This window comes from Cydia fagiglandana, chromosome 9 (assembly GCF_963556715.1).
Source record: "Cydia fagiglandana chromosome 9, ilCydFagi1.1, whole genome shotgun sequence".
Lineage (NCBI taxonomy): Eukaryota > Metazoa > Arthropoda > Insecta > Lepidoptera > Tortricidae > Cydia > Cydia fagiglandana.
This window is the reverse complement of record NC_085940.1, coordinates 7,507,497-7,524,673: the sequence shown is the minus strand read 5'-3', so window position 1 is coordinate 7,524,673 and position 17,177 is coordinate 7,507,497. Positions and strand designations below refer to the sequence as shown.

Here is a 17,177-nt window from a genome sequence, read left to right as displayed (position 1 = left end):
ATATTATATTGAACCTAATTCCTCTTGAACACTGCTACATTACAACCTTTTCAATATTTCTATATAATCGCAAAAAAAGCATAAATAATAAAATATTTGTAGCAACACGGCGGGACTCGTCATTATCCCTGAAAAAAAAAATTGTTTTTACGGCACTCGGCGAATTGCCGCATGTTTGGTCGCACCCTTATGTTAGTCTAACTTTTTGGAATTTAATAAATAGAGAAAAAATTATACGGTCTATAGTCTTATTGTTTGTCATTTACGACATTTTAAGTAAAACTTGAGTAAAACGATAAAAGTAGTGATTATATTCTCATTGAGTTTAAGAAATTTTGGCATAATCAAAATTATAATGGGTTTAGGAGACTATCCGATAGAGTATGATCGTAAGACGCATGGGCCTTACGACCCTGCAAAATATTATGGGAAACGTAAGTATCTACCCTCTTTCGATCTGTTTAGCCACAAGAAAATAATTTACTGCAATGGCGTAGCTAGACGTGGTCGAAGTGAGCCATCGCCCACGGCCTCGCGCGAGGCCTCTTTGGGCACAGTGAAAGAAAAGGGCCTCACAGATGCGATTTCGCCCACGGCAGGCGTGGCTCACTCCGCGATTTCGCCCACGGCAGGCGTGGCTCACTCCGCGATTTCGCCCACGGCAGGCGTGGCTCACTCGGCGATTTCGCCCACGGCAGGCGTGGCTCACTCGGCGATTTCGCCCACGGCAGGCGTGGCTCACTCCGCGATTTCGCCCACGGCAGACGTGGCTCATTCCGCGATTTCGTCGCTTTGCTACAGGTAGCTAAAACTCCATCCGTTCGACCACAATTTTGGGGTTTGCCATAAGCCGCGCGTGGCGCTGTCGCCACCTAGCGGCCATATCTGTGCTGATCGTGACAGACGCGTTTTGTTAGAGAGTGAGTCTTCTGTACCTAGTACTATTATTTATTCTGTGCCCACGGCTAGATTAGGTCACGCTACGCCACTTTAGGTATTTTATGAATTTACGACTACCATGCATAAATTAATGAAATATTAGCCAAACTGGTAGGTACCAATTGTAAAATATGGGGCTTAAATTACAAAACTCTTCTATGTCGTCATGTGCATGTGTATTTTTCAGCTGATACTCCATTCGGCGACGTGAAACTGATGGAACTCCCAGCGTGGTTTGCTCGAAGGACCAAATCTCCTTCCGCCTTTATGGGCCTTTGCAGCAGGGGTACCTATTTATCCAAGTATAATTTATAAGTTTCGAACAGGCCTCGGCCTCGGTAAAATTTTAGGAAGGCCAACCGCAGTAGATTTCGATACTTTAGAATTTTCAAAGAGCCATTCATATATCCTCACTACACAACATGACAAAAAGACACAAATATGTAGGTACAAATAACACTAGTATTTTTAGTAGATATTGATAGAAATGATTATATTACTTCACCTGACTAAGCCATAGTTTTTCTTCAACAATATTTTATGGCAGTTTCCCTTAGCTTTTTGCTTTATCCAATTCTGAATACTAAGGGCCCCCCCACATCTGGCGTCTTTCGAGCGTCGGCGTCTACAATTCTATGGCCGACGTCGACGCAGCGTCGACGCAACTGCGCAGCGACGTCATTTTCCATAGCGCTGGACGCCGACAGACGCCGACGCTCGAAAGACGCCAGATGTGGGGGGGGCCCTAAGGTGTTTATAGTTCAACAATTTGTGGTGGCCTATTCTCGGCAGTAGCGCCTCTAGCGGCAAAATATTTCAATGTTGTATCCTCACCCGCAGCCTGGTGGAGATGGCAGCACAAGTACATGCAGCCTCGGAAAGTGGGCGCCGCCCCTTTCTTCCAGATACTCGTCGCTAACATGGTCTTCTTCTACGCGATTAATTATGGAAGGATCAGTAAGTGTCCTTAATTGTTCTTGTAGTCGCCCTGCCTTTGTCTGCCGTCCAAAACTCTCTACCGCTCTTGGATATGCGAACGATAGAAGCAGATACCTACCGAAATTTCGTTTTTGGATACTCGCGATGGGACCATCATCAGTCAGAGACTAATCCTTGGCCATCCTAAGATTGCAGGCCCAGGCCATTTATTAACTTACCCAGGCGTGGCTCACTCCGCGATTTCGTCACTTTGCTACAGGTAGCTAAAACAGTACATCCGTTCCACACCAATTTTGGGGAAAGCCATAAGCCGCGCGTGGCGCTGTCGCCACCTAGCGGCCATATCTTTGCTGATCGTAACAGACGCGCTTTGTTAGAGAGTGAGTATTCTGTAGTTCTGTACCTAGTACTATTATTTATTCTGTGACTTACCTAAAAATGTTACCATTGCAACTTGGAGGTTTTAAAATTTTGCATTGTTTTTCCATTTCAGGTCACCACAAAAATTACAAGTACCATTAGATAAAACTTTAGGTATGCAATAACACCATTTCAACGTGTGATTCTACTAAACAATGGTGAAATCAATGTTATGATTGTTATTTCAACCAGATTAAAAAAAAAGTTATGTTATACCTATGAAATTGTTGAGTGGTCCAATAAATATTTATTTTTCTATTAGATAGTGTTTAGTCACTTTGCCTATTTCCCATAACGAAATTTCCTTTCCCAATCCATTATGCATCAGGTGCCAATATGGAGGTAAACTTTAAAATCTGACCTAGTTTGTTACATAACTGAAAGTATGGATTGCACTTTGGCCTGAAGCCAACAGCCTGGGCAGCTACTTAGGGGGTTATTGTGTAATCCATATCATTCCATATGTACCCTGGTATTGAAAAGTGTGTGGACATGTCTCAACCGTAATATTAAGGCACTTTTGAACGCCACTGTACAGTTAGCAATATCACATAATTATTAAGAACATCACATTAGCTGAAAATTGTTAATACTGTCCATTAATGTTTTTATGCTATGCTGATAGTGTCTCTATTGAGGATAAGTATTAAACAATACACATGTTTGAGATTACCTTACTGATTGTACAAGTCTGGAGCCAGCTTCAGAGATATATAAATATATTTATATCATAAGTATATGTAATAATTACCTAGACTTAATATTTTACCATTAGCCATATGACTAGACCCTGTCTAGTTGTTTATAAGCAAAGTGTTACGTCCAGTAGCATGGTGCGGCAATAAATTGGCAATTTACTGCCAAGCATGTGCAAACTTAGCCTAGTCCGACTTTTTACATTAGACAAATTTGCAGTTCCATAAATTGCAATAAGCACCTTATGCCATTGAAATAGAGTTAAAAATGTTACAGTCAGTTCAACCAAAGCTTCAATATTGTTGCTCAATAATAAAACCACAGAGTTCATAAAAATATTTACTTAATAATTACAATAATTTACTTCAATGTGTGCACAAACATTCCCACAACACTCACAGAGTCCTTAAATGCAATTGATGTTCTATTCAGGCTAGACCAAGGAGCCTAGTTGTTGATGTTGATATCACATTTCATTTATTATTCTGGAACAAAAGAAAATACATTAATCTATGGAATTCAATGAAGATATGTATTAACCCCTCCTATGCCATCTGCCAAATTTAATCATTGAAAAAGTGACCTTGACATTTAAAGAATAGATTTAAATTCCCACCCATGTCTAAGTATATGTCTTATGTGTAATAAGTTTATGGCAAAAAAAATATTTTTGGTACAAGCTTTTATCGCTGACTGTACTCTTATTTCCACAGGCAACCAATGCTCATCGAGACAATTCTAAAAACCCCAAACACAATTAGGTTTCGTTGTTTTATCACATAGTTCCTGTGGCCACCTTCGTCTCCATCATCAGATCAGCTCGATGATACCATAATATTGTAAGATTTGATTACAAATAAAAGCTTGTAATAGAGAAACTAAATAAAAGCTTGTAATAGACTAATGGACTGGTTATATATATAAGTAAGACAGCTTGTGACCATATTTAGACGCATTGGTGTCATTGTCCTCAATGATGAGTGGGTGTAAAATGAGTCACTTTCTCTATCCTTTCAGCTGGCAGCCTGGCATATATCATTTTTGTATTATATACAACTATTTGTATGTTCCGTATTTGTATTGGTTATAATCATCTCGATTTGGGTTGCAATTGACTTGAATTTAAATAATTGATGCATTTGTGAAGCCTTGGCACTGAATAAAAAAATTGTAACTAAGATCATGAAAAACAATTGTTGGTTTCAAATAGATATAAGAGCAACACCATTTAAGATGTATCCAATTGATGTTAATAGTTTTTGTCAGATATTGTGGCTGGCTAGTATCCAAATTTGGAGGAGGCCTACGCCAAGAGGCACACCGAACTGCGGGACATTTTGTAGAAAACATGATAACATAAAAAAAAAAAACTTTTAAACCCAAGGATCGGAAACAAAAGGCTATATAGATAGATAGTATCCAAATAATGGGATTAAAAGCTTGTTTCAAATTATATGATGATGCAATATGGGGATTTCTATGATGAAAACCTATTGAACAATGTGCAGTCAATTTTAAATTGTATGTATGTATACATGATTAAAATCATCTTGTTCAGATGTATCTTTTGAGACACTTTCAATAAATGTTTTTGTGTCATTTATAAAGCCTAACGGGAAGATAAAATTACTAAACTAATTACGTTTCATTGTAAGAACTTTAAGTCACAATGCATTGAACTAGAAAGTACTTATTTAGGTTAGTGAAAGCAAATGCTTACCTATTATTGAACTATTACAAGTCAGATCGACCACTATTCATATATTTAGGCTTGAGCTCTTCTATTCTCTTAATGAAGTCCGTCTTCTCGATGCAGCCTTCGCACACCTCGTCCCAGTCGTTCAGGATCTTCTTCAAGTCTCTCACCTTCAATTTCTTGAGATCAACATTGTTTAAGTCAATCTGCTTGTCGAACCGCAGATCGCAGATCTGGGCGTCCTTTTTCCTTAACTTTTCACAGATTTTATCAGCAGGCATTGACCAACTGAGTGGCTTCGAGAGCTCACCCAAGATACCAGTTGCAGACTCTTCTAGACCACCTAAATAGTAGCAAAACCTGTTCTCCTTGCTCTTAGAGTTTTTGCAGAACTTCTTGAACTCGGCCTCTATCAATTTGGCGTCTTTCTTTACGTTGTCTGATAACGTGGCTGCGAATTTCTCGACTGTTTTCACGCACACCTCACATTCGCCTTCTCTTAGAGCGAACGCCCCCTGCAGCACCGCCGCAAGTAATAATAAATTAAACACACTGAATTTCAACATTGTAAATACGTTTCCGTAACAAGATAATATTTTATACTACTTTTAACTTCAGCAGCTAGAGAGATCGAAACGAAATAAAATGAAGAGAAGAATCTCGTTCATTCATGGAAATGAAGACGTTGACAGCTTTACTTGGCGAGCTGTGATTGGCGCACGTTTCACAGTCCAGTTACGAAACGTTCTGGTAAACGCATATATTTTTATTTTCAATTGATAGCAATAAATATATTTGAAACAAGTAAATTTTACAAAAATTAAATGCTTTTATATTTTTATCTAGTATTTTGCATATATTTGATTCAATGGGTGCTTTAGCTGCAAAAAACACTAACTTTTTAGTTCGTTTGCCTCTATTTAAGCTAGAACTTTAAAAAAACTAAATGTCAAATTCGTGTCGTCATGGAAACCACATTTTGTTTATCAATATTCGAAAAAGTGTGGTTTAGTCGATAAAACGAGATTATTTCCAAGCATACAGAAATAGCTAACTACAATAATGACTGAATCTCAGAAAACACAATTTGAGGCGAACCCTCGTGCGTTCCTTGAGCAGCACATCACCGCTTTGCAAAGCGAGTCGAAGATGACTCGAAAACAGGCCCTGCTAAAGATCAACGAAGAGATATTCGAGAACCCGGAGCACAAAGATTGCGACTTAACTGTCGTTTTCCCAGAGGTCTACGCTTACGTCTTGAAGAGTTTCGCCGATTCTTCCGAGGCTTGTCGAGAGACTGCAGCTGAAATAATCTCTAACTTCATTGGCCGGTTACCGTTAAACGATTATTATTTAACCTACATTTTACCAGTTCTAGTCCGTCGGATTGGTTGTCCGGAGATTGTGGAAGAATCTGAAGAAATTCGTTTAATTTTAATAGAGCTAGTACACCAGATAATTATAAAATACAATGTGACACATCTTCTTAGTCCGTTCATCAATGATTTCACGAGTATTCTCACGAAGACCAGCACGGACCCGTTTCCGAAGGTGAAGTTGGAGGCCTGCGAGTGCATCATCCTGCTGTCGAAGACCGTAGCTCGGGACTTTCATTTCCAGAGTGAGAGCTATGTCAAACCAGTGCTGTCTAACTTTGCTCATCAACATTATAAGGTTCGCGTGGCGTCTATTAGGGCTATTGGTAAGTTTATGTAATTAAATTAATTAAACGAGCAATTCTTGTTTAAATATTATATTTTGGGGATCTCGGGAATAGCTCTAACAATGTTGATGAAATTTGCTATATGGGGGTTTTCAGGGGCGATAAATCGATCTAGCTAAGTCGATTTTGAGTTTTTGTATGTTTTCAGAGCAAAGCTCGGTCTCCCAGCTATTACTACATTAGTAAAGTAGTAGGTTACTGAGAAGCAGGGGTCGGACAAAAAGTGCGGATGACGTAAAAATGACGTAATCTTGCACACAGGATGATGTTTGAGTTTGTATTTAAACTTCCGGGTCACGTACCTACAAAAACGGAAAATTGCCACAATATTCGAGTAAAGATGACATTTAGAGCGTTTTCTTATACATTAGTAAATATAAATTTTAGCTAAATATAATCGTGAAGATACAATAGCTAAACAATAACGAAGTCAATTTATTGTTCATCTGATTGACAATGTGTCAGTCAAAAACGTACTTACTCATTTCAAGTGGCGATATCGTTTAATAAAGAGGTTGATAAATGATAAGTGATAATTGTTTATGAAAATCAAAAATACTATTTGAAATCATCCTATAAGTGGTTTGACGTCATCCGCACTTTTTGTACGACCCCTGCTGAGAAGTAAATAAATGTGTACAAGTTATAAGCACTCAACGCAAAAATTTGCTTTTTAAGGTTTGCACTAGTTCTGGAATGGATAAATGTCTTATGTGCCATTGCCTAAGAGTGGTATTCCACCTGTCCAATTTCTTTGTCCAATGTCATTGCGTCTCACTCTCTCATTGAGCATAATGTGAGATGCAAAAAACATTGGACAAAGATATTGTACAGTACCACCTTAAGCTATAGCACAGAATAAGTAATAGTATTATCATAGCCATAGCTTATCTGGAGTCATTAGAGTGCTAAACTACTATTAGTTGTCCCATATTGTTGTTATGCTCTATACCAAACTAATTATGTAATTAATTAATTATTAAGACTGGCTATAACTGTGGACACTGTGCCATTGATATACATACTACTCTTATTTGATTTCTGCCACACCAATCCAATTTTTATTCTAGGAGCAACAGTAATAGCCGGAAACGCCAAGTGCTTTGAACTGTCCATCACTCCAATGGCCGAGAAGCTGTTTGACGAGAACAACCAAGTCCGGCTGGCGGTTACGGAGGAGGTTGGCAACTGGATGCTGAATTACAGAGACCGGTACTCGTTCTGGCATCGCATGATTCCTCTGCTGTTGACCAGGCAAGTTTACATTACAACTTACAACTTTAAAGAAACAAACTTTAGAACTTTAATAAAATGGGAATATCTATTTTTTTATTAACGTTAAGTTCAATTTCTACCAATCCTAAAAACCGGGCAAGTGCGAGTCGGACTCGCGCACGAAGGGTTCCGTACCATAAAGCAAAAAAAATGGAAAAAAAATGCAAAAAGAAAACGGTCACCCATCCAAGTACTGACCACGCCCGACGTTGCTTAACTTTGGTCAAAAATCACGTTTGCTGTATGGGAGCCCCACTTAAATCTTTATTTTATTCTGTTTTTAGTATTTGTTGTTATAGCGGCAACAGAAATACATCATCTGTGAAAATTTCAACTGTCTAGCTATCACGGTTCGTGAGATACAGCCTGGTGACAGACAGACGGACGGACGGACGGACAGCGAAGTCCGTCCGTCCGTCCGTAGAAGAAGTAATAGGGTCCCGTTTTACCCTTTGGGTACGGAACCCTAAAAATGATACATGCCAGATAAAGGATTAATATATTGCTGCTGATGTTACTCATTATACTGTATTATTTTTGCTGAATAAAAGTTTATGGAATATATTGCTATCGATTCCATTGGTTGTAAAAAAACTTCAGTATATGCTAGAGTCTTCATAGACAAAGATGGCTTGTTATGTAGTTTTATTTTAATTGAGAATAAGTTTTAGTAAACAAATAAATAAATAAATAATTATTGGACATTCTTATACAAATTGACTAAGCCCCACAGTAAGCTCAAGAAAGCTTGCGTTGTGGTTACTCAGACAAATGCAAAGTTATTTTAGAAATATGTAAGCCATTTGCACCCTCTCACTTATTACAAGTCCCAATTAAAATTGTATGAACTTTGTAAATCATTTTCAGCATGAGTGATGTGATAGAAAATATCAGAGAAGTAGCTGCAAAACTCTGGACGGACATTGGCCTTCAGTACATGGAAGAAAATGAGGAGGATCTCAAGAAAAGAACGGATTTCCTCAAGGACGTGCCGTCACACTACCCTGACGTGAAGAGACCCAATCTGGGCTGCAGGCAGCTGGTGCAAAGCAACATCGGCAAGATTGTGCCGGCTATTGGAAGAGGTACTATTAGAACATATTAAATTATTTTCAGAAAATACTGGAGGCCTTAGTCACTTTTTCTTACTACTTATATGACATTTATTTCAGTTTATAATTGGAAGAGGTGATAAGACAGAATTATCATCTTCCTCGCGTTATCCCGGCATTCTGCCACGGCTCATGGGAGCCTGGGGTCCGCTTGGCAACTAATCCCGAGAATTGGCGTAGGCACTAGTTTTTACGGAAGCGATTGCCAGTGTTGGCCGAAACGTTAATGCAATTGAAAATGTTGGCCATTAACCATTATAAATTGAATCGTAAACTGTAATCGTCCGTTACGGTTTAAGGTTCAATTTATAATGGTTAATCGCCAACATTTTCAGTTAACATTAACGCTTTGGCCAACACTGGCGATTGCCGTCTGACCCTCCAAACTAGAGGGTTTCATTACGATGTTCTCCTTCACCGAAAAGCGACTGGTAAATATCAAATGATATTTCGTACATAAGTTCCGAAAAACTCAATGGTTGGAGCCGGAGTTTGAACCCTGATAAGACAGAATGATACTTAAAAATATTATCTTATTACATTAAGGTTTACAAAGAAAATCAGTTAACTGTGTCACAGACACCGCTGTGGCACCGCTGTGTGGCAGAGACAGGCTGTGTTGTGTGTGTGTGTGTGGCCGAGGTGCCAGGTACAACATACCTTTAAAAAATATTTTTGGGGATCTTGATTCCCTTGAACTAGATAGCCAAAAGATATTTCCTACAATTCTTCTTTAGCTAGTATTGTAGTGAGCCAGAATTTTCCCGTTTCTGAAGCGATTCCGTTATCATAATATGTATTTGAGAGCATTGAAAATGGATCACTCAGTATTGATATTTCCATAAGAAGTCACCCGTATTATTGAATTGAGTGTGTGTATGTGTACAATAAATGTAACTTGCACAGCACATCACCTGTGGCTTTACGATTGTTCTAGAAATGGAGGGCTGGCAGGCAGACGCGCGTCTCCGCGTAGCCCAGTTACTGTGCTGGCTAGTGCTATGCGCGGAAGAAGGTTCCACACAACACGCCAACACTATTGTGCGGACGCTACACCGCGGGGCTAGTGACGATGATGGCCGAGTTATTCTAGAGGTGATCTTATTTTGTAATAGAAATAGAGTTGATATTGGCACGGCGAGAAGGTTCCACTGAACACAACACCATCGTGAGGACGCTATATCGTGGGGCTAGAGACGGTGAAGACAGAGTTGTTCTAAATGTGATCTTATTGCTATAGAAATAGAGTTGCTATTGGCTTGTCGAGGCCTACACACTACGCCGTGGTGCACTTGACGTCTGGTAGCGGAATTATACCTTAACAATTTTTTATAGAAATTGACTTTACTAGTTAAAACCTGTCTTATTCCCTGTCCAGATAAAACGCGCTGCGGAGCTATTCGGCTACTTCATCAGTCCCAACACTTGGTGGCCTCTGCTGGAGGCCGAGATGGACTCGTGGGGGGCTCTCATCGTCCTGGCGAATATCATCAAAGGCTCCCAAGCGGACCTGGTGCTGCCAAAGTTAAAGGACATATTCAAGGAGCTGGCTGATCCTGACAGGTGTAGGGTTAGAAAGGTAAGGTGCCCCAAGATTAAACAACAAGGATTTCTACCCATACACAATTTATTAGCAGGGATACCAGATACCAGATATATGTAGGGTGTGTACTACTACTTCTAACTGCTTTATCGGTATGGACACGTGGAGGCCGAGATGGACTCGAAGGGGGTCCTCACCGTGCAGGCGAATTTCATCAAGGCTTCTAACCGGATCTAGTGTTGCCGAAGTGGAAGGAGATATTGGATTTGACTGATCCAGACAAGAGTAGTGTCAAATATGTTTAGTTAGACCTTTATATGATTATACTCTCCATTTAAAGTAAATTATTATTTAACAAAATATACAACTAAACCTATTACAAATTAAAACTTATACCTAAACACACTCGATCAATTAATAAATTAACTCTAAATTAAACTAAATTAAAACTAAGCTAAGTAAAGCCACAACCGAGAACTCAATCAAACAACCCGTCCCGCGCCCTTCCAGATGCAAAGGTGCCCATCACGCTCGCTGCGTTGCCACGCTGGACCGCGATAGACAGCCTCTGCATCAGGAATGACCCGGAACGAGGGTCATGACCTCCCTCCCTCAAACGTTGAACGGAAACGGTTAGACCTTCGGTATAGCGACACCGACCGACTCGTACTATAAGTAGGTAGCTTAAAAATAATAACCTCTAGCCGCCCGTACGACAAACCTTGCCAAGTAAAATAAAATTTTATTTTGTCAACACAAAGTTCAAATTAGAATGGAACAGGACAGGAGACCTTTTTATAGGTCTCTGGGCGGCTAGAGGATAAAGATGTCATCTGAGGTTCTCAATCTCACAGACTAACCATTGTGCTTCATTTTTCCTACCAGCGCCGTTCATTAATTATAACTATAACGTGTGCAACAAATTTGCAGGAAAAATACCAAAGAGGCCTCCTGTACGTGTCGGAAGCGGTGCTGGATCTTTGCGGCGAGGGCTGCCAACGAGTGGCAGAGGAGCTGTTTACCATCAATGTCACCGTCTACGCCATGCCAGTGGACGATAAGGCGCAGTTTATGGCCTTATGTAAGAGACTTTGATAGTATTATACTCTGTAGATTACGACAATTTTTGACTTTATCTTTGGCCACAGAATAAATAATAGTACTAGGTACAGAAAACTCACTGTCTAACAAAACGTGTCTGTCACGATCAGCACAGATATGGCCGCTAGGTGGCGACAGCGCCACGCGCGGCTTATGGCTTTCCCCAAAATTGGTGGTGAACGGATGTACTTTTAGCTACCTGTAGCAAAGCGACGAAATCGCGGAGTGAGCCACGCCTGCCTTGGCACTACAGGTGCAGGTGCAGGCCACCGGCCAAAAACTGGCCACACTAAACTAAAACTGAATTCTATTCACCTATAAACAGAATTTATTTTAGTATAAGGTTTCAATAACTGGTCAGCCATCACTTCAATAACTACTCTAGTCACCTTATACTTAAATGTTTATAGGTGAATAAAATGCATTTTTAGTTTAGAGTGGCCAGTTATTGGCAAATTACCCTACACTATTTTTGCACTGTATCTTTCGCAACAAGTCCCTTCTCTAAATTATGTATGACGTTCCGTCTAAAATGGCTTTTTTGCAAAACGTCTCTCTTAAAAAGGAGCTACTTGAAATTTGATTTGCCTAATGTCCTATTGCCAGTTTTGCTCAATGCTAAAATGTCCTGTCGCACGTTTTTCGTTACAGCGAACCTGGACAAGCTCCGTTCTGTAGAGAATTGCGGGCGTACCCTCACCACGCTGTACGAGAAGCATATTCGCCACATCCTGGCCGCTATCACATCGGACGCCCTGACTTGGACGCTGCTAACGCCAGACCGGTGTCTCTTGGAATGCGTGCTGATGAATACTGGTACGTATTAAAGCGAACCTGGAGAAGCTTCGTTTTGTAGAGAATTGCGGGCGTACCCTCACCACGCTGTACGAGAAGCATATTCGCCACATCCTGGCCGCTATCACCTCCGATGCCCTGACTTGGACTCTGCTGACGCCAGACCGGTGTCTCTTGGAATGCGTGCTGATGAATACTGGTACGTATTACAGCGAACCTGGACAAGCTCCGGTTTGTAGAGAATTGCGGGCGTACCCTCACCACGCTGTATACGCGTAGAAGTATACGCGTTACATATATCGCCTCAGATGCCTTGAATAGGGAATGGCAAAGCTCTGCGTAGGTGGCACTACTAGCACATACAGTAGACAAACCTCATTGAAATCATCAATGACACACCATGCGTCACTAGATCAATCACATGGCCTACCGTGAAACACGACAATCGAAATTTCGCCACCTGTAAACAAACCGCCTTGATGCATCAATGTCATAGTAAAAACTTATCAAAATACTGTTACTTATACATACGCCTTACAGCCGTATTCGAACAATGAGATACGTCTATATCTATTCCATATCGTTTCAATATCTAGTATTTGACGTATCTCATTGTTCGAATACGGCTGTAAGGCGTATGTATAAGTTACTCTATGGTTTATTGAACAAATTAGTGCTGCGCTCTGGCGGCAGACCATTGCAGTAATACTCCCTATTCAAAAACATGATCTCATCGACTCTCCTCCCAGGTTTAGCCATGTCATCCAACCTGCACCTCATAGCCCCCCTCCTGAAGGAATGCCTGGCGACCCCCAAAGTGGACCCCGAGGTGAAGCTGAAGATGTTCACCGCCCTCTCCACCGCGCTGCTGCGGCGACAGGACAACTTCAGCAAATGCAGCGGCGACATACTTGAGGCTTTCTTGAAAATTATCATTGAAGGTACATTGAAATATCCCAGCCATACAAATGAAAAACCCATAATTTGCCACAGAAATTTTAACCTTTAGAGCAGGGATTAGAGTTGATTTTGGTTTTGTTTGAAAATTAACTTTTTGGACGCCAATGACCGATATATCCGCAACGCAGGTCCAACGCCAAATACCGATTAATCGGTCACAGACCACAGAGCAACATCGACCTACGTGCATAAAGTTCAATTTCAGTTATGACACTTCGGTGACGTGGCGTCCGAGTGACAGCTTTTGTGTTTGACACGGCGTCGAAGAGGTTAAACGAAACAAAACAAATGCGACTCTGTTCCAATTGAATATGATTTAAATTTCATCGAACTGAATAAGTACTTTAGGTAGGATCTTGGGCCTTAGGAGGATATAGAAAAAATGTGGAATTTCGTTGTGCAAAGCTATATACATACGTATAAAATATTATTTCTAAAACAAATTGATCCTTATTCCATCCTTCACAGAGGTGATTTTGGTGAATTTGGTATGGGAACCAGGCCGCACTGCAGAAGCAATTCGCACGGCCGCCATAGCGTGTCTGTGTTCAGCATTACAAGAGAATCCTCGCAACGAGCTAGAGACAGAGAGCGGGGCCGACGGAGACAAGCAGGACAAGGACAAGGCAAGTTGAACTCTATTGTAACGGGAATAAAACTCAATTTGATATGACAGACACCACCTGCACGGCCGCCATCGCCGGTCCATGTTCAGCATTACAAGAGAACCTCGCAACGAGTTGGAGACAGACGGAGATAAGCAGGACAAGGACAAAGTAATTTGAACTTTATATCAATAGGAATAAATGTCAACTTGGTGTAGCATCACAAAAGATCTCTCGTGATATGAATAGAACGCCGAAAGAAAGCATGGTTCGTGAGTTCGAGACTCAGTCATAGGTACAGTGGCGTTCAAAAGTGCATGGATAGATGTCGACCGTAATGCCTTAATATTACGATTGAAACATCTCCATGCACTTTTGAACGCCAGTATACCTACCTAATTTTGATTTTTGGCACTGGTGCTTCTGCGCGAAGTACCTACCTATTATAATTATAATCTAAGACTGACAGTGACTTTAATAAACTACTTATTAACTTTGCAGGAAGTAAATCTGTTTCCAACAAAAGAGTCCCTGGAGCCATTCTTAGAGCAAATAGTTCCGCTGATCAACGGCTTACTGGATGACAACTCGGCACTGACCAGACAACACACGCTACGGGCCGCCTGCTGTCTAGCCACGTTGGCAACCCGACGAGGTTGCTTCACTGCTGCAATATTACACAAGTTGTACTTTGGTAAGTACAAATAGTACAATCGTGGTTACTAATCGGTTTAGAGCTGAGGGCCTACCGCGAACCACGTTCGACGTGTTGCCTCTTTGCTTTGTCGCACTTGTGAATTCGCACGTAAGTGTGACAGGGAGGCAACACGTCGAACGTGGTTCGCGGTAGGCCCTCTGGCGTTGACAGACGCCAAACAATTTTTTACAGATTATTACAATAGTACAATTAGTACATTATGCAACGAGAGGGGGTGGGGCTGGGCAAAAACAATTTCGCAAGCGAGGGTCTTAATTCACGACAGCCACAAGTTGGAGTGAATTAAAGACTCGAGTTGGCACTATTCTTACCCACAGAGATACACACAATGTATTTCCTAACAGTTGCGATAAAAAACCTACATTTTAAGTGAAATAATTCATAAATACGGTGACATTTCAAACATTCGTTCGCCATATTGTAAATTTTTGACAGATTAGGCATCGAAGACGAAGGCACAGACCAATCCTGACCGAAAATAGAAATGAAAATGAGGTTGAAAGTTGTTAAAGTTAGACCTAGAAAAGTCCGCAGCGCAATAGCCCAATAGCGATTTTGATAGCCCACGCAGTGCAAGTCTTATTTATAGGTACGTCATAATTTTATTGAATATTGGCGTTTAACGCTTGCAATGCGTGGGCTATCAAAATCGCTGCAGACTTTTCTTGGCCCAACTCTAAGCGGGCGTCGCTAGTTTATTTAATCTTATATTTCATGTTCACAGGAGTGTTGAAACGTCTCGACGACAGCAACGACAAAGTCCGTTCCTTCGCCGTCCAGACCCTGACCACGTTGTTCAAAAACCGGCCCGTCCCGTACGACACCATACTCTACAACGCACACATCGATGCTACGTACACCGCCATGCTCATACACCTTGACGACACCTCCGAGGAGTTCCGCAAGGAGATGCTAGGTAAGACTTTACTGCTTGATTATAAGGTTCATTTTAGAACGTACAAAAACCGCCCCGTTCCGTACGACACCATACTCTACAACGCACACATCCATGCTACGTACAGCGCCATGCTCATACACCTTGACGACACCTCCGAGGAGTTCCGCAAGGAAATGCTAGGTAAGACTTTAGTGCTTGATTATAAGGTTCATTTTAGAACGTACAAAACCGCCCCGTCCCGTACGACACCATACTCTACAACGCACACATCGATGCTACGTACAGCGCCATGCTCATACACCTTGACGACACCTCCGAGGAGTTCCGCAAGGAAATGCTAGGTAAGACTTTAGTGCTTGATTATAAGGTTCATTTTAGAACGTACAAAACCGCCCCGTCCCGTACGACACCATACTCTACATACTCTACAACGCACACATCGATGCTACGTACAGCGCCATGCTCATACACCTTGACTACACCTCCGAGGAGTTCCGCAAGGAGATGCTAGGTAAGACTTTAGTGCTTGATTATAAGGTTCATTTTAGAACGTACAACACAATACTGTACAACGCAAATGTAACTTTGCTGTTTTTGTACACTTTACAACGCTATGTCAGTGTCATGGGTGCGAAACTCCTGACTTCGGACAAATTCGGCTCCGCTCGGCTCAGCATTGCTCCGAGCAATTATTAGGGTTGGCACCACTTGACTTCCTTTTGCGTGCACGACCACAGATAAAGTAATCACTTGAATTTTGACAACCCTTAATAGCCGAAAGGGATAATAGTTCCATATATTAGGAAGGGACAGCATGATACGACCCTGAACCGCTGTCAAACTTCGTTTTTGTAGGAAGTTTCCTTTCTGTACGGTAGTACTATTAATTATTCTGTATGCCAGTGTGGAGACACTCCTTTTGGGCAAACTCTGCTCAATACAGCAATTGCACCGAGCAATTATTAGGGTTGGCACCACTTGACGTCCTTTTGCGTGCACGACCACAGATAAGATAAGAAGTTAGACAATTTAGGCGTTTATGGTTTTTATTTAATTGTGCCATCACTCTCCGCGATTGAGGCGCCATTTAAGGTCCTAGCTAAATTGGTTATTCAATACTTACGCTGAATTTCCAATTTAACAATCCAGTGTGGTGACTGTACTTGTATATTAATCTTCTTTTTTTTCAGATGCCCTGATCACGCTAAGTACCGTTGACCCGCCGCTTCTAATGAAAAAAGTGAAAGCAAATATTCAGCTGTACAGAAATAAAGCGGCCTATGAACGGCTATCTAGCCATATTGAGAAGATATTGAAGTCTTAGCTTAATTTATATTTTTAGTTTTATCGTAAAAGTCAATTTCCATGTAGGCTTGATCTTACAAGAATTTGGGATCTTGGTCCAATATATAGGTGAATGCAGAGTTAGGAGGTGACATGTACATTAAAAAGGTGTTGCAATAAGCCACATGTAGAGGCAGCATGAATGACTTAGGTACTTTATGAATGGAATCGTTCATAAAAGGGATATGCACTTTTACAGCTGGGTGTACTTGTACTTTTCATGCAGCTAGCTAAATTTAGACTTGTCTAGAGGCAACTTAATTGGTTTCATTGCAGGATCCTTTCTTGATTTTAGTTTATAATTTAGAAGTGCAATAAATTGGTTTTATCTTGAAAGCAGTTTTATTTGTTCTGAATTAGATGAGCTGAAAATGGGCTTGAGTGTTCTTATCAATAAAATTAATACAGTCAGT

At 40.9% G+C, this 17,177-nt stretch overlaps 3 protein-coding genes across 3 annotated transcripts; 2 read left to right on the top strand and 1 right to left on the bottom strand.

Moving 5' to 3' along the window:
- Nucleotides 1-333: 333 nt before the first annotated feature.
- LOC134667278 (putative ATP synthase subunit f, mitochondrial) lies at nt 334-2,435 on the top strand. The gene is made up of 4 exons (XM_063524617.1): nt 334-434; nt 1,127-1,225; nt 1,780-1,896; nt 2,372-2,435. The coding sequence occupies exons 1-4, from the start codon at nt 356-358 to the stop codon at nt 2,398-2,400; spliced, it is 324 nt and encodes a 107-aa protein (XP_063380687.1). The 5' UTR covers nt 334-355; the 3' UTR covers nt 2,401-2,435.
- An 885-nt stretch (nt 2,436-3,320) lies between these two features.
- Nucleotides 3,321-5,364, bottom strand: LOC134667275 (mesencephalic astrocyte-derived neurotrophic factor homolog). The gene is made up of 2 exons (XM_063524613.1): nt 4,715-5,364; nt 3,321-3,479 (listed from the first exon to the last, which is right to left on the bottom strand). Exon 1 carries the CDS (start codon nt 5,254-5,256, stop codon nt 4,729-4,731), a length of 528 nt encoding a protein of 175 aa, XP_063380683.1. The 5' UTR covers nt 5,257-5,364; the 3' UTR covers nt 3,321-3,479; nt 4,715-4,728.
- A 261-nt stretch (nt 5,365-5,625) lies between these two features.
- On the top strand, nt 5,626-17,100 carry LOC134667248 (dynein axonemal assembly factor 5). The gene is made up of 12 exons (XM_063524577.1): nt 5,626-6,392; nt 7,484-7,667; nt 8,556-8,773; nt 9,738-9,895; nt 10,179-10,379; nt 11,274-11,424; nt 12,096-12,260; nt 12,989-13,180; nt 13,668-13,829; nt 14,310-14,498; nt 15,247-15,438; nt 16,611-17,100. The coding sequence occupies exons 1-12, from the start codon at nt 5,753-5,755 to the stop codon at nt 16,742-16,744; spliced, it is 2,586 nt and encodes an 861-aa protein (XP_063380647.1). The 5' UTR covers nt 5,626-5,752; the 3' UTR covers nt 16,745-17,100.
- Nucleotides 17,101-17,177: the final 77 nt, after the last annotated feature.

Excerpts from the sequence above, each read along its gene's own strand:
- LOC134667278 (XM_063524617.1), top strand. The coding sequence starts at position 356 with ATGGGTTTAGGAGACTATCCGATAGAGTATGATCGTAAGACGCATGGG. Across the intron at positions 435-1,126 it reads TGCAAAATATTATGGGAAAC|CTGATACTCCATTCGGCGAC; the intron begins GTAAGTATCTAC and ends TGTATTTTTCAG. Across the intron at positions 1,226-1,779 it reads TATGGGCCTTTGCAGCAGGG|CCTGGTGGAGATGGCAGCAC; the intron begins GTACCTATTTAT and ends CCTCACCCGCAG.
- LOC134667275 (XM_063524613.1), bottom strand. The coding sequence starts at position 5,256 with ATGTTGAAATTCAGTGTGTTTAATTTATTATTACTTGCGGCGGTGCTG.
- LOC134667248 (XM_063524577.1), top strand. The coding sequence starts at position 5,753 with ATGACTGAATCTCAGAAAACACAATTTGAGGCGAACCCTCGTGCGTTC. Across the intron at positions 6,393-7,483 it reads GGCGTCTATTAGGGCTATTG|GAGCAACAGTAATAGCCGGA; the intron begins GTAAGTTTATGT and ends TTTTTATTCTAG. Across the intron at positions 9,896-10,178 it reads ATGGCCGAGTTATTCTAGAG|ATAAAACGCGCTGCGGAGCT; the intron begins GTGATCTTATTT and ends TTCCCTGTCCAG.